We start from the raw sequence: 27450 nt of genomic DNA, 5'->3' as shown, positions 1-27450 counted from the left end.
AAGACCATCCAGTCACTAAAATGTACAGATACCCAAGTCCCTCACCGAGATTTTCTTCAAATTTTTCTACAATTAACTGAATCTGTGGACACGGAACCTGCAGATATAAAGGACTTACATATTCAATCTAGATCATATCTAGTCTGAGAACAGGTCAAGAAAACAAAAGACATAAAATAGACCAGCAGGTTTATATAGAACAGTATCAGAAAATACAAATTTATTTCAAGCTAGACTATATATTCAGGTGCTTCAATGGATTATAAATTTAAGAACAGATTTTCAACGCAAAACTAAAGGCTTCTAATAGAAAGCCAAAGTTTGACTGCCATAGTCAACTGTTAATTGTAAGTGCATCATGTGTGTGCAATGCCCACAGAGGCCAGAAGAGGGTGTCATATCCTCTGGAACTGAGTTACGGATGGTTCTCAGCTACCATGTGGGTGCTGGGAATTAAACCCAGGTCCTCTGTAAGAATACAAGTGTTCTTAACCACTAAGTCATCTCTCCAGCCCCCTTTTTATTTATTTTTGTTTTGAGTATGTAAGTGTTTTGCCTGCATGTATGTAGGTGCACCTGTGTATGCAATGCCCCATGAAACAGAAGAGGGAGCCAGATCCCTTGGAACTGTAGTTACAGACAGGTGTTAGCCATGATGTGGGTGCTGGGAACCAAACCCAGGTCCTCTGCAAGAGCAGCCTTAACCACTTAAACACTGAGCCATCTCTCCAGTCATTCATCAAATTTCTAACTGGCAAAAAAGAAGGACTGACAATAAGTTGGGAGCTAGAATTAGGAGCTGGAATAATGATCCAACAAAATCAATATAGTAAAATTGAATGAAACACACACACATGCACACACACATACATGCACCTACATTTTACTTTTTTATTTTAAAATATGCATTAGCAGCTGGAGAGATGAGTGCTTACTACTCTTTCAGATGATCCAGGTTCTGTTCCCACCATCCAAATGGACAGCTCACAACCATCTACCTGTAACTCCAGCTCTAGGGGAGCTGACTCCCTCTTATGGCTTCTACAAGCACCTGCATTCACACAAGCACATACTCACATATAGACAAACACATATACACATAATTAAATCCTCAAAATAAATCTTCAATAAAAATTAAAATATGCATTAAATTTTAAAGGATTTGTGATGGTATTTTTCCTAGTTTTGATCTTAAATTACATATTTTTACATTTAAAGTCACCTTATTACCACAGTAATTTATATGTGCTAGATTTGATCAATTAAAGGCAGGCTCAAAATATGTAATATAAAACACAGCAACCACTTAGCCACTTGAGTTAATTCAATTTTGTGCTAGCAACATGTGCTTGAGTGTGAAGATCACTGGGTTTAAAAAGAGTACATGAAGGGCTGGAGAAATGGCTCAGTGGTTAAGGGCACTGACTGCTCTTGCAGAGGACCCGGGTTCAATTCCCAGCACCCACATGGTGGCTATGAACCATCCTTAACTTCAGTTCCAGGGGAACCCAAAGCCCTCTTCTGACCTCCACGGCATTGCATGACACAGGTGCACTCACATACATGCAGGCAATACACTTATACACATAAAATAAAACTAATAAATAAAATATATTTTTTTAATTTAAAAAAAGAGTACATGAACTTGTGAAAGAAAAGTGGTGGGAAGCAGGAAGAGCTGGAAGGAGTGGACAATGGATTTGATCTAATCACTCACATTTTATATATGTGTGTGTGTGTGTGTGTGTGTATGTGTGTGTGTGTGTGTGTGTATGAAATTCTCAAACAAATAAAAAACTGAAAAAAACTGAATTTGGTTCCTTGAACTTCATAAATATATTTCAAATATTCAATGACTGTATGTAAATAGAGACTTTCAAATTGGATGGAGAACATAAAGAATATTTCCATCACCACAGGAAGTTCTATTGTGCTGCTGACTTATTAAATATTAAGAGCTAACCATTAAATTACTTAACCTATGGATGTGTTCAAAGAAACAGAAAAGAGATAAATACAGAATAAATCAAAATTATACTAGGTTAGAATCAAAGACATCAGTATGATTCATATTTAGCATAAGAAAGATTGAAATAGAAAGAGAAATTACAGATACACAGTTAGTATACTGCATGTATTTCCCAGGCTTGTCTGCCTAAAACCAGTGATAGCCCAATAGCAACAAACATTGAGAATCTAGACCTTGTTTGCTATTACTGTTCTCCTGGGGTGAAGGACTGATTATAGAACTAGAGCATAGAAATACAAGATGATGGGGCTGGAGGGATGGCTCAGCAGTTAAGAGCACTAGTGGCTCCCGCAGAGAACCTAGGTTTTGTTCCCAGGACCTGCATGGTGGCTAACAACCATCCACAACTCCAGTTACAGGGAATCCAATGCCTTCTGACCTCTGCAGGCATTGCATAGACATTATGTACCTACACATATGCAGGCAAAATACACACATAAATATAAACTAACTTAAATTTTTTGTTGTTGTCTTTTTGAGACAGGGTCTCCCTCTAGCCCCAGCTGGCCTGGAATTCACTATGTAGACCAGGCTGATCTCAGCACAGAGATTCGCCTACTTCTGCCTCCCAAGTGCTGGCCCACCATGTCCAGCCTAGCTTATTTTGTTTTTAAAGCGTTCTACCTCTGAACTCAATAAAGAAAGAAAAAAAGAAGATGAGTCTGGAACCCAGAAATATGCCATGCAGCCAGTCACCTGAATTTTGATAAAGGTACCAAAACATATATTGGAAACCAGATAGCTTCTTTAATAAATGGTGCTAGAGAAATTGGATATCAATCCATGAAAGAATAAAGCTGTATCCCTATGTCAAAATTCAATACTAAATGAGTGGATCAAAAACCTTAATGTGGGGCCACTAGTCTGAACATGCCACTCCAAGATCTCCACCTGTCCAGTACCCTGCAGTCACTATACCCACCTTGTTCCTCTGAGACCATGTGGAGTCAACCCAGATCCCAGGTAGCGAACTCTAGTCCAAGTCTGCCCACCTTACCAGGTCCCCTCATAGCCTCCCTCCCCAATTCTTCTCTCTAGGTCACCTGGAGTCCAAACCAGAACAGTAAAAAGCAACTGGTACCCCCAGTCCACCTACCCAGTCCTCTAACAGCCACCCTGCCCACCACACCTCTCGGAGACTTGGTGGCGTCTAACCCAGAACCCCAGGTAGAAACTCTCAGTCCCAGCCCACAAGACTGGTCTCCCAGCAGTCACTCTGCCCATCAAGCCCCTCACAGTTGCCTTGTATAGTCCAAACCTGAACAACAGGTAGCACTCTCAGAGCTAGTCCAATCACCTAGTCACCTAACAGCCACCGTACCCACTGTGGGACTGTGTAGAGTCCCATCAAGAACATCAGGTTCAGAAGTTGTACCTCTCCCTAGTTATACTGAGTTCACTTCAGGTACCCCATTCTCATAACAAAAGAGAGCGGCCCTAAGACTGCACACTAATGATCACTCAGCTGATCCACAACTTGACAATCTGGGTTAACAGCAAAAAGATCCAAATACTTTTCCACTAAACTAAAGTGAGATCAGATATCCAAACCAAAAAACACCACCAAGGACATAACTGCAAATGCCTAGGTCTCATCACAAAACACAAACAATATGAATAACTAAGACAGTATGTCTGTTCCATAAATTAGCACGACCATCATAATGTTTCCTGAGAAAAGCAACTCAACTGATGCACAAGACAATGATTTCAAAATAAGAATTATAAACATGTTCAGGCTGGAGAGATGGCTTAGAGGTTAAGAGCACGACTGCTCCTTCAGAGGACCCAGGTTTGATTCCCAACAACTACATTGCAGCTAACAACTATCCGTAACTCCAGTTCCAGGGGAATCCTATGCCTTCTTCTGACCTTCATGGGCACTGCACAACACAGGTGCGTTTATGCATATGCAGGCAATACACTCATACACATAAAATTAAAATAAATAAAGTATTAAAAAAAGAAAGATAAATATGTTCAAGAAACTCAAAGAGGACATGAATAAAACACTGAATGAAGACTTCAAAAATAGAAGAAGAAACCCAAGTCAAAGGCAGAAAAAATATTTTCAACAAAGTTATACAGGAAAATTTCCCAAATCTAAAGAAAAGAGATACCTACCAAGGTACGAAAGAACACCAAATAAAGAACCTTAGTTCCAGACAAATGGAATTAAGAAACAAGCAGGCATAGCTATTCTAATATCTAACAAAATAGACTTCAAACCAAAAGCAGTCAGAAGAGATAGGGAAACCAAGACAGACAGACAGACAGACAGACAGACAGACAGACAGACAGAGAAGGACATATCATACTCTCAAGAAAAAAATCTCCCAAGAGGTATTACAATCCTAAAACATATGTGCAGCAAACACAGGAGCACTCAGTTTAAAAAAAGAAACATTAGCCAGGCGTGGTGGCGCAGGCCTTTAATCCCAGCATGTGGGAGGCAGAGGCAGGTGGATCTTTGTGGGTTTGAGGCCAGCCTAGTCTACATAGCAAGTTCCAGGACAGTTGGGGCTACAAGGAGATCCTGTCTCAAAAAGGAAAAGAAAAAAAAGAAATCATTAAATCTAAAATCACAGATCAGCCCCAACACAGTGATAGCAGATGGACTGTAACACCTCCACTCTCAGCAAGAGATAGGTCATCCAGACAAAAACTAAACAGAGAAACACTGGAGTTAAATGACATCATAAATCAAATGGACCTAATAGATATTTCCACACCAAAGAAAGTTTACCATAAGGATATTTGGTAAGGTGTATACATCAAGGGTGTATTATCTGAGTCACTTTTCTATAAATTAAAACATTTAAATGATATAACTGATACATAAGTTTGGTGCCATTCATTATAGATAGAATTCCAATGACAACAACACCATCTCCAAATATGAAAATAGTAAGTCAAATATGAATATATTAAGCAAATACATACCACTCACAGGGCTGAAGGGATCGAAAGGCCTTGAAAGAAGCATCCATTCCGGCAAAATCCCAAAATTTAACATCGTAATCAAATCCTCCAGTGACCAAACGGGCACCTGAGGGATCCAAACCCAAAGCAGAAACCTGTTCAAACAAGCAAACAAAGAAACAAACAAAACAATGGAGGAAAACAACTTATTATCTATCATAATCCCCATTTCTATTCCTCATCCCAGCACATACCCAAAAGGCACATAACCATCAACAGTTGCCATTTTTTAAAAGTGGGAATGGGTAGCACCATATTATCTGACTTTATTATAAGTATATTTTCTGAAATAAAAAAAAAATATTGTGTGTGCATGAGTGTGTGTTCTATGCACATAGCTGTATATGGACATATCCTTATGTGCTGAAGACAGACGGATTCCCTGTAGCTAACGGGCCAGCCAGTCAAATCAATGGACTCCCGGTATAGTAACAAAAACTATCTTAAAAAATAAGGTGAAGTGTAATTGAGAAAGATACCAACATCAACCTCTGGCATCCACATTCATGCTCACCTGCACACGCACACACAAACATGTACACACACATGCACACAAACAGGTATACACACCAACATGTGTGCACACATACACAAAACTGAAAACCTTGTATAACATGAACAGCAACACAGTCTAACAAATATTAGATAAATTTCCCTCTATCAAGAAAAAAGAAAGGGGAGAGTTGGAGAGGTGGCTCAGAGGTTAAGAGCACTGTCTGCTTTGCAGAGGACCTGGGTTTAGTTCCCAGCACCTACATGGGAGGCTAACAACTGTCCATAACTACAGTTCCAGAAGACCTGACAACATCTTTTGGATTCTGTAGGTATCGCACATATGGGTGCATTTACAAACATGTACACAAAACATTCATACACATAAAATAAATCCACAAATTTTTTTAAAAAAAAGAAAACAAAATTTTTAAGTTTACTATTCTCGTTAGGTTTACTATTCTTGTTAGGGCAGAAAGATGGCAAATTCCATAGCAAAATGACAAAATGATGAGTGTCTGTGGTTGCTGTCAGGTTTTTGAGGACCCTAGGGTGTTTTTGTTTGATTTTGTTTGGGGGGATTGTTTTCTTGTTTTGGGAGGTTTGGAATGGTCTTTATTGGGGGGGGAGCATTTTTTTCTTTAGGACATGGTCTCAATAGGTAGACCTGACTGGCCTCAAACTTCAGATGGTTCTCCTGCCTCTGCCTACCAAGTGCTGGGATGTCAGGCATGCACTACACCTGGTTTCAATATGTCTGCAGCACTGACATTCTGATGCATCAGGATTAAATATACAGTATTCAATATATATCAAAAGATAAGAGAAGGTTTGTAAGACAGAAAACAGAGCTAGAGGGAAAATATGCTCTCCCTCACTCAAAGAATACATTCTTCCAGCGCTGGAGAGACTGCTCAATGGTTAGGAGCACTGACTACTCTTGCAGAGGACCCAAGTTCGATTCCCAGCACCCACATGGCGGCTACAAACTGTCCTTAACTCCAGTTCCAGAGGAATTCAAATCCCTCTTCTGACCTCCGTGGCATTGCACGACTCAGATGCACTCACATAAATACAGGCAATATACTCATACACATAAAATAAAAATAATAAATAAAATATATTTTTTTAAAAAAAAGAATACATTCTTCCACAAGATCTGCTAAACTAATTGTCAATCCCATGTTTCCCAGGGTTGAAGAACACAGAAAGTTTAACTAATTTTCATGTGTATTTTAATCACTTTGAAAGAAAGGAGGAACTCATATAAGTTTTGGTCTAAAACAACAGATGTTTACTGCCAATTCCTTCATATTGTTGAAGGAATCATTATTATAACTTACATAAAATGTTAAAATTGTTATCAAACTATTCTCAGTAGCAGTCTGACTTTTAGATCAAGAATTTTTTTTAATATTTTATTTATTATTTTTATTTTATGTGTATGAGTGTTATGCCTGCATGTAGGTAAGTGGACCTATGTCGTGCAATGCCCACGGAGGACAGAGAGGCTGTTGGATACCCTGGAACTGGAGTTACAGACAGCCGTTAGTTGCCGTGTGGGTGCTAGGATTCGAACCTGAGTCTTCTGCAAGAACAGTGTTCTTAACCACTGAGCCATCTCTCCAGCCCCAGATCAAGAACTATTTTAAGCTTTGTGTTTTAGTGTTTATTACATAAATATCAGATCATGTTTTTAAAAAATTAAATCTTTAGTGCTAACTTGAGAAAGAGTACTAGCGACTTCAACTTTCTCCTTCAAGCTGAAAGAATTTTTATCACTCTCTCCATCTTCTAATAAGCTTTACATTTCAATCCATAATTAGGCAATAGATCTAATCTGGAAGCATGTTAATTATGAAAATGTTTGAATATTTTAGTTTTCTTGTAATTATAAATTCTCTAGCAAAATATTTAAAATAATATTCTAATTTAAGTGGTTACAAAACCATACCCAACCTTTACTTATAACAGAAAGGAAGAAAATCTAAAGTCAGTAACATAGGCTTCTGCTTTTTTTTTTTTTTGGTCTTTTTGAGACAGGGTCTCCCTGTAGCCCAAGCTGGCCCCAATTCGCTATGGAGACCAGGCTGGCCTCGAAGTCACAGAAACCCGCCTGCCTCTGCCTCCCAAGTGCTGGGATTAAAGGCGTGCGCCACCACGCCCAGCTAGCCTTCTACTTTTTAAAAATATCAGAAGAGCAAGTAAACCCAAAGGAAGCAGAAAGAAGGAATTTATAAAGATCAGAGCAGAAAGAGAAACACAGCTTTTTAGAGAACTCTATTTGACTGGATAAGCAAAAACTTTAAAAATTACTAATATTAGGACTGAAAGAAAGAACTTGGGCTAGAGAGATGGCACAGCACTAGCTACTCTTGCAGAGGACCTGGGTTCAATTTCCAGCACCCACATGGCGGCTAACAACCATCTGTAACTCCAGTTCCAGGGGAATCCAATAGCCTCTTCTGACTCCAAGGGCATTGTACAACACGGGTGCATTTACACACATGCAGGCAATACATGTACACACATAAAATAAAAATAATAAAATATTTTAAAAAGAACGAACGAACTCAATACCAACTTTACTGAAATTATACTAAAAAGGTTTATAAGTAATTTCTATGAACTACAAAACAAAAACTTAATTTAGATTACATGGACAATCATTTAGAAAGACAAAAATTTCAAAAGCTGGTTAAAGAAGTGAAAGAAAGGGCCAGAGAGATGGCTCAGCAGTTAAGAGCACTGGCAGCTCTTGTAGAGGACCCACGTTTGATTTCCAGCACCCACATGGTGGCTAACAACTGTAACTCCAGTTCCAGGGGATCTGATGCCCTCTTCTGACCTCCTCTGGCAGTGCACAACACGGATGCACCTCCCTACATGGAGGCAATACACTCATACACATAAAATAAAAATAATACTTGAAACAAACAATACTTTTAAGTGAAAATTATTTTGTAAAATGAATGACACTCTTTTGATATTTCTGTCTATTAATTCTAGCATTTCTAGGTCTATCTCCATTAAATGAGGTTTTCTCTTTCATTATAAGATGTGTTTTCTAGGACTGGAGAGATGGCTCAACACCTCTTGCAGAGGATCTGGGATGGGTTCCCAGCATCCACATGACAGCTAACAACCATCCATAACCCTAGTTCCAGGGGCAAGCCAATGCCCTCTTCTGACCCCTCCCCTCAGGCATTGCACGACATGGGTACACATACACACATGTAGGCAATACACTCATATGCACAAGATAAAAATAATTTTAAAAATATATTTTAAGAATTGTTTTCTTCTTATATGCCCACATCTGGAAAAAATGGTATTTTCACTAAAAAAGGAAAAGAAGATAATTTTATTTTCAATTTTTTTTTTTTTTTTTTTTTCTTTTTGAGACAGGGTCTCCCTGCAGCCCCAGCTAGCCTGAAACTCACTATGTAGACAAGGCTGTCCTTCATTTCACAGAGATCCACCTGCCGTTGCCTCCCATGCACCACCAATCCAACTATTTTCAATTTTTAAACACTTTCATTACATATGCATGTTTCACTCATTCCTCATTCAATTACCATGTTTTAGTAATTTTGCAATAAGACAATGATTTTACCATATTTTCCATTATTCAACTTTAAATAACACAAGAAGATGAATAATGTGAAAATGTAATCTATAATCTAATTAATATAATCTTAGAGAAACAGTGATCATTTAAAATTCACTTATCTCAAAATACATCTGAAAAGTGACCAAGTTCATGCCTTTTATTGATAAAGAAATAAAATTGAGGGCAAATGAAAAATTTTCCCAAGCCATTAAAAACAAAACTATTACTGAAATTTTAGTTCTGTCCTCCACTTGTAATGTTCCTACATCACAGAAAAGGAGGTTTTACAAGCCAACAACACTGACAATATGGGGTTCCCTACTAATGAAAGACAATGGCTATGTTGATTAAACATAAAAGTCACCTTTCTACTTTTTACAACATCTATAGCTTTTATTACATCAGTTGATTTTGTAACTAGTCTTAATAATAAAAAAGTGCTTTATTAGCTCACTTTTCCATGAAAGCTCTGTTGCTATGAAAAAGAACCAAACATGTAAAACTTACTGTTTTAGTGCCATGCTTCAGTGTTATCTCATGTGAGTCAGGAATCCTTTGGACAGGATTCTGAAAGAGGAAAATTCCATGACATCAATAAGTAAAATAACATACTCAGGCGGAACTACATATCATATTCAAAGGAAATACACATTTTTGTGTGTATGCTGCTGGCACCCAAGGGATTCTATGAAGCAAGCACTCTACTGCTGATCTACTTCCCCAGCCCTTCATTTTTATCCTTTGGACTCTAATGTTTTATTATATTTATGTATTTATTTACTTACTTTTGCAACAAAAGTACATTAAATATATTCGGCAATCATTGGACTGGAGAAATGGCAAGTTAAGAGCACTTGCTGTTCTTCCAGAGGACCCAAGTTCAGTTCCCAGCACCCACGTCAGGTGGTTCACAACTACCTGTAAGTCCAGCTCCAGAGGCTCTAACACCCTCTCCTGGACTCCATGGGCACTCATGTGGACAAACATAGACACACATGTATACACATAATTTAAAATAATATTTTACTAAAACACTTCTGTGTTGTTATGCCTGGAGGAAAAAAAAAAACTCATAAAGATAATTATATACTGAAGGAAATCAAATTAAGACAGCATTTATAATAATTTAATATCAATTTTTTTAATTTTATTTATTTTTTATTTTATGTGTATGCGTGTATTGCCTGCATGTAGGTAAGTGTACCCATTTCGTACAATGCCCGCGGAGGTCAGAAGAGGCTGTTGGATCCGCTGGGACTGGAGTTACAAACAGTTGTTAGCTGCCATGTTGGTGCTAGGATTCGAACAAGGATCCTAGCTAGGATTCAGATCTTCTGCAAGAACAGCCAGTGTTCTTAACTGCTGAGCCATCTCTCCAGACCCCAAAATGTATTTTAAGCCTACTGTAACCTATACAAAAAAAATCATTATAGATATTTCCTTGGAAATAACCATATTTTGAATTTTGATATCCAAAATATTAAGTTCTCCTTATAGTTGTACTTGGGCATACCATCAAGCGTTCTATAATTTATAACAGGCAACAAAAAATCTTCACAGAGCAACTATATCCTTTGAGAGAGAGTGGCCCTGTAGTCCACACTAGCCTGGAACTTACTATGTAGACCAGGCTGGCCTGGAACTCACAGAGATCCACCTGCCTCTGCCTCCCGAGTGCTGGATTAAAGGCCTGCACCACCACACCCAGCTCACAACTATATTCTTTTAAACTCAAGAAAGTTAAAGAGGGAAAAAATGCTGTTCAAAAATTATACAAGGGGCTGGAGAGATGGCTCAGTGGTTGCGAGCACTGGCTGCTCTTGCAGAGGACCCAGGTTCAGATATCAGCACCCACATGGCAGCTAACAATCATCTGTAACTCCAGTTCTAGGGGATCTGACGTCCTCTTCTGACTTCCATGGGCATTGCACAGCATGGTTGTACCTACACACATGCCAGCAAAGCACTCATACACATAAAAAGAAATAATTTTTTAAATTATACAATAAGTTCACAATCATTCTCTAATTTATTTTTTCCTGTACACAAAACCACCAATTTTATTCCAAAATACATCATTTTAATGACAATAAAAGGCTTCTGCATGCAAATATTCCCAGTATCTTTTTTGAAATTCTAAAATTTAACATGTAGAATTGATAAATTCAGACAAGGGATCATAAATTGCTTTTTCGGAAAAGAAAATTTTTTCTAAACTCTGTTTCAACATTCTATATTCCATTTCCTTTAAAAAAAAACAAAACAACAACAACAAAAAAAACCTTCTCTCTATATCATGTACATACCACATATACAGGATATGTAGAAACTTGCAAACAGAATGTTGATTCTTTCCTTAATTTAATAAGCATTTATTCAAGTGAGATTATAAGGAGGTTGCATGAGGTTTTCCCCCCTCTCACTGCCCCTCTCAAGAAGCACTTGGCCTAAGAGGCAGACATCACTGACTATAATTTAGTGCAGCAAATGACAAGAGTGTTATGACAGAATTGAAAAAGAGAAAAAAGGGATACAAAAATAAAACATAAGAGTTCACAATGAACAGAGTCGGTCGTTATCCCAAAACAGGGAACTTGTACTAATATTCTATACTCATTACACATTCATGAATTAGAAGCCAGGCATGGTGGCATATGCTTGTGATTCTAGTATTTGGGGGTGTTGCATAGAAGGATTCTGAGTTCAAGTCAGCCTGGGCTACACAGTAGGTTAAAAGCCAAGCTAGACTACATCCTGAGATACAGTATAAAAAATTTAAAAATTCGTAGATTATTTTATTATATGCCTAACAACATGTAGGCTATAACAATCCTTCTTTTCTATACTCTTTCTCCTGCTATGGCTCTTTTTCTTCAGCATATAAACAAATAATGTACTTCCCAAATAACAGGCCTCCTAGCTTCATGAAAAGAGAAGGAAGAGTAAGGCTGTCCCATTTACACAGCCCAGCCTATTCCTACTGTATACTGTGAATGAGGTAGGCACATGTCATTGAAGAAAAACACAATAAAACAAAGCTCTACTGATTTCACCTACATTTACTGTCTAATGTTTATCACCTTTACAATTAAGTTTTTCCAAGCTATGGTTTCATAATGTATTACTTTTCTGTTGCTGTGATAAAACACCATGACCAAGGGAACTTATTTATTTGAGCTTACAGTTCCAAGTTCCAGAGGGATTAGAGTCTATCACGACAGAGAGGAATGGTGAGGTGGCTGAAGCAGGAGCAGAAAGCTAGGCCCTCACATTTTCAAGCAGGCACAGGAAGCAGAGGGTGACTGGAAATCCAACAAGGTTTAAGAACTCTCAAAACCCACCCCCAGTGACACACTTCCTCCAGCATGGCAACACTTCCTAAAATCTCCCAAAACAGTGCCACCAATGGGGGACAAAATGCCCAAATATTGAGTCTGGAGAGATGGCTCAGCAGTTAAGAGCAATAATCACTCTTGCAGAGGACCCAGATTTTATTCCCATGGCGGATAACAACCATCATAACTCTAGTTCTAGGGAATCCAAAGCTGCCTTCTGACCTCCGTGGGCACTGCACAACACAAGTGCACTTACACACATGCAGGCAAAACACTCATCCACATAAAATAAAAACATTTTTTTTTGTTGCCTATGGGTGACATTCTCATTAAAACCACCACATCTAGTACCTATATGTTTCACCCTCCAACTATCACTTTATTATGTGGTATTTGTCATTTTATCCCTAACGATTATCACAAATCTTAGCACACAAGAAGCAGTGAGCAAATATTTCTTGAATGAATAAACAAGTCACTATAAATGGCCTAGAACTTTGCCTGGACTCCTGACCTTTCAACAGTATGGTAACTATTCATCTCCTCCATTTTGAAACTGTCTTTTCTCAGACAAAAGGCCAGAAAAGCTAGAGTCTATAAATCCAGCTCTGCCATTTGTTAATCATGTCATTCCTCAAAGTGATGACTCATTTTCACACTGACAAACTAGATAACCGCATAGGTTGCTGTGAAGTAAGCAGCATACAGCTCTTCATGAAGATTATGACTCATGGCAGAACTCAATAAACATAGCCACTAGTCATTCCAAGGATTGCCTCTGTCTCTCTGGTTGTACAATCTTAATTGTCTTCTACATTTGTCTTCCTGTTTAACTTTCTAAGTCCTAGTCATCCTTGAAAATGCCATTCAAATGCTCTTGGAAGCATTTCTCAACACTCAAACTCTGGGTTAAACAACTACTTTTATGCCCTCCTCCCATGACACCTTTTCCTTACCTCAATCACAGAAGTCACCATAGTACACTGTAATGTTACTTCCTAATCCTCTGAGGGTCAGGTATTATCCTGTGTCAGCTAGGGCTTCCTGCCTGGGTCTGTACCTTTCTCTATGGGTTGTGCAACTCTCCTTACACCTGTGGACTTTACCCAGAGTCATATCTGATCCCCACCCTGGTTCCTCAGTTGATTTCTCAGTTACTCTGGGAGATGTGGAATTTTCCCATGTACCTGTGGACCTAACCTGAAGTTAATCCACTCCCTAACCTGGGCTATCCCACCACTGAATTATATAGAATACTGTTTATTTGACAATATGTTTACACAATGAAAACTCATGTAAATGCTAAATACTCTTGTAAGACCATCAGAGCAATTAAAATGTTTCACTTCAAAGAAACAATTCTAGCCTCCATCTCATTCCATAACTTATTACTTAAGAGAAGAAACTACTATAGTCTGTGTCCCATTTCATAACTAATTATTTTTTTCATCATTCAGCAGGTAGAAATACCATTTCAAAAAAAATGGTGTAAGAATTATTTCACTTAATTCAATGCAGAATATGACTATATATAGACAATTTCTAACAGGAGCAAAAAACTTAGAATACAGCACTTCATATTTATATTAAGAGCAAATTAAATGTTTAAGTAAGTGTTGTTTACATTTAAAATAAAAGTTTTACTGGAAATCATAGAGGGCATAACTTATAAAAAGTCCATATAATTGGCACAACTAAATCATCTAAAATAGTAGCAATCCATCTTTTTGTGGCATATCACTTGAAGGTGACTGTTCTTTTTCCAGAACTTTTTACTAATGACTTTTTGAAATATGGCTTAGTGCGAAATTTGCTATTGCAGTAAAAGAGTTTCAAGATTTCCTGCCCAAAAACATCATAGAGTAAATGACTTCAGTGAGTAATTTATTAACAGAATTTATAACAAAAGCTACAGTCTTAATGGAAAAGTGAAAAAAGATACCACATTTTGTCTTGGTTTTGTTTTAAATACCAATGAAAGGATTATTTCCCAGGCTCTTTGGTCTGCCTCAAACAGTAAGCCCATCTGGGATAACAGGAGCTATTCTAGCTACTCAACATCCTATGGTGTTATCAAAAGACTTAGAAATCATATCCTTTCAGGCGAAAAGTTAAGGAAGTTGGCTGTTTGCTACTAAAAGCCACAATACAAAGGCTACTCAGTAACAAAGGTCTACCACAAAGGTACTGGGAGTTGGTAGAAGAGAGTGAGGACTGACAAAAAGAAGGTTTGGAAATGAGTATTATCTGCTCTCAGAAATCATATAGGAAATATTTCCAATGCAAGACTATAAGGTACCAAAACTAAAGCCAATTTTATTATAACACTAAAGAGCCATTTAAACTGGCTTAAAACTCATTAAACATTAGTTGTACATTCACTTAACAAACATAAATTATGTATTAGTTACTTTTCTGTTGCTGTGATAGAAACAGCATGACCATGGGAACTTATAAAAGGAAGATTATTTAGCTTAAAGTTCCAAAGGGGCAAGAGTCCATCATGGCAGGGAGGCATAGAGGCAGAGGTACCTGGAGTAGGAGCAGAAGCTAAGCTCTCACATCTTCAAGAAGGCACAGGAAGCAGAAAGCAACTGCAGATCTGGAAAGGCTTAAAAACTCTGTAAACCTACTCCCAGTGACATGCTTCCTCCAGGATGGCCACAGCTTCTAAGATCTCCCAAAACAGCACCACCAACTGGGGACAAAATACTCAAATACGTGGAGCCTATGGGGGACATTCTCATTCAAACAACCACAAATTATATACCACACATCAAATATAAAAGTTAAAGATAAAAGACCAGAAAGAAAGCTTCTTCTCATTAGAACTATCAGTCTAATAAGACATAACAGACAGGTAAACAAACACAGGAAAATGCTACATGTGCTGACAGAAGCATGCACAGCATTCAGAGTTAGATCACCCGTGAAGAAGCAAGAGGAGCCATGAGCAGAGGTTCTCTTGTGAATGTGAAGGCTTCTAGGACAGGATTACATGAATTTAACACTTTCTAAACTTTGGGGGAAAAAATTCCCCAACTAGTTTAAGTTGCTAAACAGGAAAAGAAGGAATGGTGGAAATACATATAACCACACAGAGTGTGCTTGTTTGTTTTCTAAACTCCTACATTTCAACAACAAAATATTGAGTAAAAGGGCTGGGTATGTAGTTCAGTAGTAGAGTGCTTGCTTTGCATGTACAAGACCTGGGTTTGATTTCCAGCACCACAAGAAAAACAAAAACTGAACAAAGAATTTGAACACACATTTCTCCAAAGATAGACAAATACCAATTAGCTCATGAAAACATCTGCATTATCACTAATATCATCATACACATACACACACAAATCAGCACTGGGGAGATAGTTCAGCAGTAAAAGTGCTTGCTGCATAAGTCTGATGACATGAATTCAATCCCTGGAACCCAGGTCAAAAAAAAAGAAGGAAGTAAAGGGTGGAGATGGCTCAGCAGTTAAGAATGCTTAATACTAGCCAGACATAGTGTCGCACGCCTTTAATCCCATCACTCAGGAGGCAGGTGGATCCCTGTGAGTTCAAAGGTCAGCCTGGTCTACATAGTGAGTTCCAGGACACCTGGGGCTACAGGGAGACCCTGTCTCAAAAAGACCAAAAAAAAAAAAAAGAATGCTTAATACTCTTACAAAGGACCCAAGTTTGGTTGCCAGTACCCACATAGGAGAACTCACAACTGCCTGTAAATCCAACTCCAGGAGATGCAATGCCCTCTTCTGACTTCTATGGGCATGTGCTCTTAAGTGCAGATAACCCACACACAGACATACACATAATTTTTTTTCACATTTTCAATCTGAAAAAAAAAAGGTGGATGTGGTAGTACACATCTGTAAAGCCAGTGTGCATACAGTAAGATGAGAGGAGGAAACAAAGTGCCTGGAGGCTCATGGGCTGGTATACCTGGAAAGCAACACACAAGAGAAACAAGAGAGGCCCTACCTCAACAAGGCAGAAGGAACTGACTAGCAAAAGTGGTCCTCTGATGGCCTCTTTTGGCCTCTGCAGGTACCAGGCACACACCTAGTGCACATACATACATACAGGCAAAACACTTAGACGCATAAAATAAATCTTTTTTTTAAATAAAGTAAAAGAAAATCAAAGAAAAAATAGAAAAAGTTGATCTCAATACAACCACCAGTAAGTTCCTAATCTCCAACTTTTCTTGACACCTAGTCTGATATTTATTCTGAGAAGCCTTGGCCAGCTCTACTGTCACAGAGTAAGAAAGAATGCTTGTGCCAGGTATGGTGGTACGCACCTTTAATCCCAGTACTTGGGAGGTGGAGGCAGGCAGATCTCTATGAGTTCAAGGCCAGCCTGGTCTATATAGTGAGTTCCAAGCCAGCTGGGGCTACAGGGAGACCCTGCCTTAAAAAGACCAAAAAAAGAATGTTTATTGGGAGACAAAAAACAGTTTCCACCTCAGCTTCAACTACAATTCATATAAACCCCACTAGGAAGACTTCACTAAAGCATAAGCCCCAGGAGATGCTTCAAAGATAACATTCTCCCAAAAGTTCTAATTATGGGGCTGGAGAGATGGCTAAGAGCACTGGCTGCTCCTAAAGAAAACCAGGGTTTGGTTTCCAGCACCCACATGGCAGTTAACCATCTGTAATTCCAGTTGCAGGGGATCCAACACCCTCCTCCGGCCTCCATAGGCACTGCATGACACTGGTGCATTTATGTACACAAAAACAAAACATTCGTATACGTAAAATAAAATGTCAAAATAAAATGTCGAAATGTCACCAGTACTAAGGTTAAGAAATGTCAGCTATGGGCTGGAGAGATGACTCAGTGGTTGAGAGCACTGACTGCTCTTGCAGAAAACCCAGGTTCGATTCCCAGCCCCTACATGGTAGCTAAGAACAATCTGTAACTCCAGTTCCACAGGATCTGACGCCCTCTTCTGACCTCCACAGGCACTGCACGACACAGGTGCACCTACCTACATTCGGGCATTACACTTATACACATAAAATAAAAATAATAATTTTTCTTGAAAATAAGAAATGTCAACTATTTTTAAGCTTCAGTTTACATAAGTTTAAAACAGAGAAAATGATGTTAATATTGATAAATTTCTATAACTTTAACTTGGACCAAAAGAGTGCATATATGCAAAATTAATTGAAAACTGCAAGTCCAAAGCAAAAAGTGGTAGTGAGTTGGTTAGCTTTAGTCATCAACCTGATACAATCTAGAATAACCTGAGAAAAAAGTCTCAGAGAGGATTGTCTAGATCAGGCTGACCTGTGGAGGTACCTGTGGGGAATGGTCTTGGTATCATTGAAGTGGGAAAACCCACCTGGTGGGCTGCGCTGTGCTGTGTAACACTGGAGAAAGCGAGCTGGGCGTAAGCATGCATGTATTAGTTCCTCCTCTGCTTTCTGATTAGGAATGTAACGTGCCAGCTGTCTCACACTCCTACCAATGTGGACTGCAACCTAGCACTGTGAGTTAAAATAAACTCTTTCTCCCTAAATTGCTTATGAGGGTATTTTATCACAGCAACAGGAAACAAAACTAAGACAACTGGCAATATTATTTGTGCCTCCTTTACTTCTGCTTTGCACAGTTAGCTCTAATTTGAACTGAATTACACCTCCTTTCTAAGCTTCAAAACAACTCTCAACAGGAACCTCTTTCCATGCTTGGAAACTTGTAGCACCAGTTGTCCTGCCCTTAATACCATCTCTGTCTTCTATGCCCACATCACAAATGAGAACTGCTACAAACTACTGCTGTGATTGTGAACAGGGTATTTAATGTGACTGAAGTATAAGCTTCTACGAACTTTTCAATTATAAAAATCACCTGTTTTTAAGGCCAGAGGAAAAAGCGACATATTTCTTGGTTGCCCAATAAAGCAGCTAATCACTAATCCAATGATCAAGAAGTGAATCTTCTTTCTAATTCTCTAGTTTTCACATAGGAAAACATACAAGATACAAGAAAAAGTTGAAAACAATCTAAATATTGGGGAGGAATTTACAGCTAATTAAAACAATATTAAAGGACTAGACTTCTGCTCCTGGGAGGATGGATTGGAACTACTTTTTCCTATTCCTCCTACTGAAGACAGTAAAAGACGCTAAAAAGCAGGGAAAAGAAGGCAGGCTGGCAAGGGAGCTAAAGGCACAAGGAAGAACACAGTAGTGAGTTTTTGGCTTGGTTTGTTTTTACCAGCCTAGATTTGAAGTTAAAAATAATAGTCACTCAGGCTGGAGAGATGGCTCAGCAGTTAAGAACACTGGTTGTTCTTGCAGAAGACCCGGGTTTAAATCCCAGCACCTACACGGCAGCTAACAACTGTTTGTAACTCCAGTTCCAGGGGATCTGACAGCCTCTTCTGTCCTCCGTGGGCATTGCACGATATGGGTGCACTTACCTAAATGCAGGTAATACATGCATACACATAAAATAAAAACAATAATAAGTCACTCAAAAACGCCACAGGAACTGACATGAGCTGGAGAGATGTCTAGTACAAAGCCCTGGTTCCAGTACCCAGCACCACAAAGAAGGGCAGGGAGGAGAGGCCAAAAGAGAAATAGGAATGTGAAAAGAAGGAACAAGAGAAGGAGGCAGAGGGAAAATGAGGAAAAAAGGAAGAGGAGGGGGCTGCTAAAGATATGGTTCAGTGGTTGAGAACACAGGCTGTTCTTCCCGAGGACCCAGGTTCAGTTCCCAGCACCCATACAGTGCGTAACAACAACCCATACCTCCAGTTCCAGGGGATCCAATGCCTGCTTCTGACTTCTGTGGGTACTGCATGACACAGCTACACCTACCTACATGCAGGAAATATACTCATACACATAAAATAAAAATAATAAATACAGCAAGTTCCAGGGCAGCTGGGGTTACAGGAAGACCCTGCCTCAAAAAAACAATTAATTAATTTTTTTTTTTAAGTTTTCTAAGGCAGGCATGATGGCCCATGTCTTTAATCCCAGCACTTGGGAGGCAGAGGCAAGTGAATCTCTGTGACTTTGAGGCCAGCCTGGTCTACCTAGTGACCAGGACAGCTGGGGCTATAGGGAGACTCTGTCTCAAAAAAGACAAAATTAAAAGTTTTTTAAACAAAAATGGAAAAGACAAAAGAAAAGAAAATAGTACAATAAAGGTGCTAGGCTAAGTAGACAGATCAGTAGCTTAAATACTTGGCATGCAAGTGTTAGGACTTGAATTTGAATCCCCAGAATCCAATTAAAACTGGGCGTGATAGCACAGATCTCTAATCCTCCTCCTGTGTTAAGATGGAAGGCAGAGAAAGAATTCCCAGAAGATTACTGGCCAGCTAGCCTACCACACAGTGAAGAACAAAGAGACCCTATCTAAACAAGGTGGAAGGTAAGGACCTGAGGCTGTCCTCTGACCTCCATACATAGCACATATACACAAACATCATATACATACATTTTCACACCACACACACAAATAGTATGGTGGTTGTCAGAAGTTATAGGAAGGCAGAATGAGAAGATAATGGATATAGTTTTAGTTTTACAATATAAAAAAGGCCTGAAGATTGGTTACACCATAATATGAATGGACAAATAGTTTCCCCTTCTCAGTGGGAACTATGTTTCAAGACACCAAGAAATGCCTGAAACCACAGATAACACAGAACCCTATACTATAATGCCTTTCCATAGTAACTAAGCACTTATCACAGTCTATGGCTGTATTAAATGACTAATGGTCAGGTAACATATGGATATGCAGAACAAAGGGACAATTCATGTACCAGACTGAATGGTAGATGACTTCATCATGCTACCCAAAACAATGCACAATTTAAAACTTATAAATTGCTTATTTCTGGAATCTTCCATTTGATACCTTTGGACTACAAGTGGCAACAAGTAACTGAATCACAGAAAGCAAAACCCCAAGTAAGGAGAGGCTAATCACTTAACTGAACTATATACTTGAAAATGTTTAAGACATCAAATTTTATGCTACGATTACTTAATCACAACTAATTTAATATATAGAAGCAACATAAACAAAAAATACATAATTCTAAATATTCGTGTTTTAATAAATGTTAGCCAAGCTTCAAAACTAATGATCAAATGTTTAAGACCTTCCTTCAGAAAAATGTAAAGCTGCATATCAATAATATAAGAAGGAAAACTATTTCCTGTCTAGTTCTTACAGTTGGTTCCAATCCTTCAATTAGTAGCAGTCCCAAGTCACCTCTAAATTCCTTTCAAGGCATTTGCCCTATTACAAGTGGCTATCATGGACCACATCTCTCAGCAACAAATTGACAGCACATCACTAAAGATGCTTTTTAATGTGCATGAGAACTAAGAAACTCAAGAAAGTACAGTTCATTCTTGCCTTTATCAGAAATTATCATTTAAAAACTGTCCCAGCACTTGGGAGGCAGAGGAGGCAGATCTCTGGGAGTTCAAGGCCAGCCTGGTCTATATGGTGACTTCCAGGCCAGCTACAGCTACAGGGAGACCCTGTCTCAAAAAGAACAACAACAAAAAAAAACTGTACAGCACCACGAACACAAAGATTAGTTCTTCCACGTAACGCATCATAATACAATGGCAGGGAAAACGCCAACAGAATTTACACCACATGATATATTTCCTTTCTGATACTGCCATAAACAAACACATAATCATTTCCTGACACCCCCTAACTTTATGAGGATTTCAGCTCTTATTCTTGTGCTCTGTAAATCTGACATCCTAGGATCTAGAAAGGACACTGTGATAATACCAGTTCTAATTTTCAATAAATCATTTAACAGATAGAACCTCGATTTTTCACTTATAAAAGTGAGACCAACTTGGTAAGCCATGAGTCCTGCAATGACATCGCTCACCTTAACCTGATTCACATTCAGAACTGTGAACTACCCTACATCAGAGTCACTGACTTCCATCTTTGTTTTTCCTCACACTTCTCAATATAGTATTACTCTTCCTAAGACATTTTTAATTTAAAACTTGCCTTTGTTAGTATTCAATATCTTTACAAAATTTACAAATTTTAATATTTTATTTATGTGTATGTATTTGTGTCACTGGGTATGTTTGCCAAGTGTATGCAGGTGCCCTCAGAAACCAGAAGAAGGCATTAGATCCCCTGAGCTAAAGGTATAGGCAGTTGTGAGCTGCCTAGACATGGGTGCTGGGAACTGAAGTCAGGTTCTCTTGAATAGGAGTCTGTTCTTCCATGTGTGGGTCTTGAGTCAACAGGCTTGGTGGCAAGTGCCTTGACTCATTGAGGCTGATGACCTGAGTTCAATTCCCAGAACCTACATGATGGCCTCCAGGAAAGAACTTACTCCCAAAGTTGTCTTCTGACCTCCACACATGAGCTGTGGCATGTGTATGTACACATACAAACACAATAAAAAATAAATACATAAAAAACTAGTTGTAGGAGCAGGTTAAGAGCACTGGTTGTTCTTGCAGAAGACCCAGGTTTGAATCCCAGCACCCACACAGTGGCTAACAACCATGAACTTCAGTTCCAGTGGGATCGAGGGCATTGAACAACACAGATGAACTTATACACATGTAGGTAATACACTCATACACATAAAAATAAAAATAAATTTGGGGGCTGGAAAGATGGCTAAGCAGTTAAGAACACTGGTGGTTCTTGCAAAGACCCAGGCTCGAATCCCAGCATCCACATGGCAGCTAACAACTGTCAGTAACTCCAGTCCCAGGCCACACATAGTGAGTTCCAGGCCAGCTGGGATTAAAAAGACCAAAAAAAAAAAAAATTTAAAATTAATTTTAAAAAATAGTTACAACAAGTACAGTAATAAAAGAAAAACATACACCTAATCAAATACACAAAAAAATGAAGTCAAAGACTTAAAGAAATAAAACTATACTTTATAAGAAAATACAGAAGCAAATTTTGGTTAGGCATTTTTTTTTTTTTTTTTTTTTTGGTCTTTTTGGAAACAGGGTCTCTCGTTAGCTCCAGCTGTCCTGGCACTCACTATGTAGACCAGGCTGGCCTCAAACTCACAAAGATCCACCTGCCTCTGCCTCCCAAGTGCTGTGATTAAAGGCGTGCACCACCATGCCCGGCTGGTTAGGCTTTTTAAATATGGCATCAAAACCAAAAGAAATAAAAGAAATAAACCATACTTCACAAAACCTTAAAACTTTTGTACTTTAATGTATATCAAGAAAGTAACAAGAAGCCAGGTATGGTGGCACACACCTTTAATCTCAGCACTCGAAGGCAGAGGCAGGAGGATCTCTGAGAGATCAGACCAGCCTGGTCTACACAGTAAATCCCAGGCCAGCTGAGGCTACAGGGAGACCCTGTTTCAAAAAGGCTTTAAAAAAAAGGAGGGAGGGAGGGAGGGAGGGAGAGCCAGAGCCAGAGCCAGACATGTTTTTTGTTTTATTGTTTTGGTTTGGTTTATTTTTTTGGTCTTTTTGAGACAGGGTCTCCCTTTAACCCCAGTAGGCCTGGCACTCACTTTGTAAACCAGACTGGCCTCAATCTCACAGATACCAGTCTTCCAATGCCTTCCTAGTGCTGGGACTAAAGGCATGCACCACCATGGCCAGAGCCAGACATGTTAGGATGAATAAAACAGTTACAATCCAAAAATACACAGGGTGCATACCTATAATCCCAACATTTGGGAGTCTGAGGGAGGAGGAAGTCAAAATCAAGACCTGGAACCTGGGCTACATAAAGACCCTGTACTCTCCATCCCTAAAAAAGAAAATGAGAGAAAACCACAAAATAAGACAATATTTGTGGGACTGGCAAGACAGCTCAGCAGGTAAAGGCCCTTCCATCAAGCCTGATGACCTGAGCTTGATCCCTAGGACCCACATGGTAGGAGATAACTGAATCCACAGTAGTCTTCTGGTGGGTCATGAGGCCAGGGTAGGGTAGAGGAAGCGTGACCCTGAGAGCTGGCCAGATGACAAGCAATGAAGTAGAACATAATGTTAAGCTTGTGGGCAGATCCACTCAATTAGAAAGCTGACTCTACCATTTACTACTAGGGGCCAAAGAGAGGTTACCTAACATTTCTGGGTTACTTTCTGTATCTTTCAAAAGGAAATCGCATTTTCACTGCCACGAGACTGGAAGGATTTAAGTGAGTTAATTCATGTTAAGTATTTGGAATACTGCTGCACAAAAGTATTGACTGTCGATGACCTAGGTGTCTAGAGTGAACACATATTTATTTCTTTATAATATACAGAACAAAAAGGGAGCTGGACCTGGCATTATCCTAGCACTTGGAACACAGAGGCAGAAGAATCAAGCCTATGAGGTAGGGGACACCAAGATGGCTTAGAGGGCCAAAGGCGCCTGACAAGCCAAGATTGATCACTGAGACCCACACAGTGAAAGAGAAGTGACTCTCTTGAAAGTTATCCTCTGAATTCTACCACACACTTATTGTGGCCTATACATGCTTAGACACACACACACACACACACACACACACACACACACGTAAATGTAAAAAAAAAATAACAGAGATGAAACTTATTCCAAAATAATGTTCCTACTGTATAATCTTAAATTAGAATTTTTTCAGGATAATGTTTAAAGACATCCATCGTGAAATTATAAATAAGCCATCAACTGCAATAATGGATTCACTTTAATGAAACCATTCAGGTTTCTGATGGCTGTACTATCATTTAATCCCTGGCAAACATTATCGATATTTGGCCACCTGGTAGAGTGCTTACAAAGAACAAGTTTATGGGTCTACCTCTCTCTCTCATGAGACCCTATTTTTTTGGGGGGGAGGGGGTCTTTTTGAGACAGGGTCTCCCTGTAGCCCCAGCTGTCCTGGAACTCACTATGTAGACCAGGCTGGCCTTGAACTCATAGAGATCTGCCTGCCTCTGCTGGGATTAAAGGCGTGCACCACCACACCTGGCTGAGACCCTATTTTTAAAACAACATGATACAGGGTCCTGTTGATAAAAACCATGGCTTAACAGTGAGTTGCTGACTTATTGGACCTTTACTTTTTATGACAGTGAAAAATCAAGATTATGTCACAAATTTCTTCATTTAATGAAAAAAATCTTTTATTCTAGTTTCAGAGTGCCTGATACTATGAGATGCAAAAGAGAGAGTAAACACTCCCAGATCACTCCATCCGACAGCTGCCTGGAAGGCATGCAATCACCCTGGTGGTCTCGGTCATATTTCAAATTCACAATTAGCTGCACTTCTAGCACTCTAGCAACAAAGCATGAGGAAAATGTCTTTCCAAGTAAGGACCAAGGTATACAGACAAATATTAAAAGTAAGTTCTGTTGATGCTGCCTTTATATACATGTGTGCCATTTAAAAATATAAATCTTGGGACAGGGAAATGGGTCAATCAGTAAAGTACTTACCACACAAGCTTGAGGACCTCAGTTCAGATTCCCAGAACCTACACAGAAAGCCAGGCAAGTGTGTGCCTGTAATCCCAACACTAGGGACATAGAGACAGGAGAATCCCTGGTGTTTGCTGGCCACCCAGTGTATTCAAATCAGTGAGCAATAAATCTAGTAAGAAACCCTCCCTCAAAATATACATCAGAGTGGAGGTCCAGCCAGATGGCTTGGGGGGCAAAGGCATGTGCCATGTGAGCCTAGGAACCTGAGTTTGATCCCCAGAACCCATGTAAAGGTAGAGAGCAAGGACTACACAAAGTTATCCTCTGACTCTCCACATATATGCCACAGCATGTACATATGCCCCACATCATCATACATGCAAATCTACTCACATACACATATACTAATAATACATAAAATTATAGGACAAATAAGGTGAAGAATGACTGAAGAAAACACTTTACGTCAAACTCTGGCCTCTATAAGCATACACACATACATGTGTATATGCACACATATACATATGCACACACACATGAATATAAACACACATATACCACACATACATACAAAGAAACACATACACACATATATATCTTACTCAAATACAGATTTTATATTGTAATTACAGAAAAGTAATTTTAGTACAAGATAAATCATATCAATGTTATTTTATATATATTTTATTTATTATTTTTATTTTATGTGTATGAGTGTATTGTCTGCATGTATGTGACTGCACCTGGGTCGTGCAAAGCCACAGTGGTCGGAAGAGGGCTTCCAATTCCCCTGGAACTGGAGTTCAGGATGGTTCATAGCCACCATGTGAGTGCTGGGACTCAAATCCGAGTCCTCTGCAAGAGCAATCAGTGCTCTTAACCACTGAGCCATCTCTCCAGCCCCAAATATTTATTTTTTAAATGAAGTACATTTGGTGGGGGGGTTGTCTTTTTGAGACAGGGTCTCCCTGTAGCCCCAGCTGGCCTGGAACTTACTATGTAGAACAGGCTTGTCTTGAGCTTACAGAGATCTGCCTGCCTCTGCCTCCCAAGTGCTGGGATTAAAGGCATATGCCACCACACCCTGCCAATAAAATATTTTTTAATTTAAAAAAAAAAGTACAAGATCCGTAAGGTAAACATAGTGGCACATGTCTGTAATCTCAGCACTCAGGAGGTAGGGCAGGAAGATTAGGAGTTAAAGGTCATCCTCAACTACACACAAGTTTGTAGTTAGCCTAGGCTACATGAGACCATACCTCAAAAACAAACAAAAAAACTAAATAAAAAGCCAAAGGTTGGGGAATGGCTGATTAGGTAGTGCAGTGCTATCAATGGCGGAGCACTTGCCTAACATCCACAAGGTCTCTAATTAGAACCCTAGCAGTGGGGAGATGGGAGAGTGATACAAGTCTTCTAGCTTTACACATAAAACAAAGGGAGAAAATATCAAAGCAGTGTTTTACTTTACTTTCAAATACTGTGCTTAAACATACTAAATTTAAAAAAGTGATACATCTGTTTCTATGACTGTCCACTTCAAAATTTAGAAAAACATTTAAAATAATTATGTGGAACTAAAGAGAGCGCTCAGAGGTTAAGAGCACTGGCTATTCTTGCAGAAGACTTGGGTTTGGTTCCTAGCACCCACATGGCGGCTTCATAACTCCAGTTCACGGGGATCCAGTTACCCTTTCTGACCTCCATGGGCACTGCATGACTCGGTTACACTTACATACATGCAGACATAACACTCGAACACAAAACAGTTTTTAAATATTAAAAATAAAAAAAGATTATGTGATTTCAGTTCTTAAGAACAGTCACTAGTTGGAAAGGCAGGAAAGAAAATGAGATCAGTATATACCACATACCAAAACATATTTAAAAAGCAAACTGAGGGGCTGGAGAGATGGCTCAGCAGTCAAGAACACTGGCTGTTCTTGCAGAAGACCCGGGTTCAAATCCCAGCACCCACATGGAAGCTGACAACTGTCCATAACTCCAGTTCCAGAGGATCCAACAGCCTCTTCTGACCTCTGCGGGCATTGTACGACATGGGTGCACTTACCTACATGCAGGGATAACATTCACACACATAAAATAAAATAAATAGTAAATTTTTAATATTTTATGTGTACGAGTGTGTTGCCTGCATGCATGTGAGTGCACCCGTGTCGTGCAACGCCGCGCTGACGTCAGAAGAGGGCTTCAGATTCCCCTGGAACTGGAGTTAAGGACAGTCCGCAGCCACCACGTGGGTGCTGGGAATTGAACCCGGGTCCTCTGCAAGAGCAGTCAGTGCTCTTAACTGCTGAGCCATCTCTCCAGCCCCATAAATAAAATATTTTTTAAAAAGCAAACTAAGATATAGAAACCGGGATAAAATCTTACTACACTGAATTCAGTTTTAAAAGGAGAAGGAAGAGGAGTTGTCACCTTTGCTGGGAATAGTGGCACAACCTGGAATCCCAGCATCTGGGAGACAGAGGCAGGAGGACTGCAAATTCATTTCCAACCTGGGCTACACAGGACCAGAACACCTCCCCAAAAGAAAATCCTTAAGGAAAAATAAAG

General features: G+C 39.3%; 1 protein-coding gene across 4 annotated transcripts in view; it reads right to left on the bottom strand.

Annotated features, from left to right (window-relative positions):
• Positions 1–27450, bottom strand: part of Wdr70 (WD repeat domain 70) — a 299169-nt gene that overhangs the window by 232977 nt on the left and 38742 nt on the right. For all 4 annotated transcript variants that reach the window (XM_008842080.3, XM_029567785.1, XM_029567787.1 and 1 more), the window contains 2 exons: positions 9624–9683; positions 4973–5106 (listed from right to left, as the gene is read on the bottom strand). In XM_008842080.3, coding sequence (XP_008840302.1) covers positions 4973–5106; positions 9624–9683 — 194 coding nt within the window. The remainder of the gene's footprint in view (positions 1–4972; positions 5107–9623; positions 9684–27450) is intronic.

The sequence above is a fragment of the Nannospalax galili genome, unplaced genomic scaffold, assembly GCF_000622305.1.
Source record: "Nannospalax galili isolate Female #2095 unplaced genomic scaffold, S.galili_v1.0 scaffold139, whole genome shotgun sequence".
Taxonomy (NCBI): Eukaryota; Metazoa; Chordata; class Mammalia; order Rodentia; family Spalacidae; genus Nannospalax; species Nannospalax galili.
The sequence above is the reverse complement of the archived record's forward strand: the minus strand, read 5'-3'. Positions and strand labels throughout refer to the sequence as shown.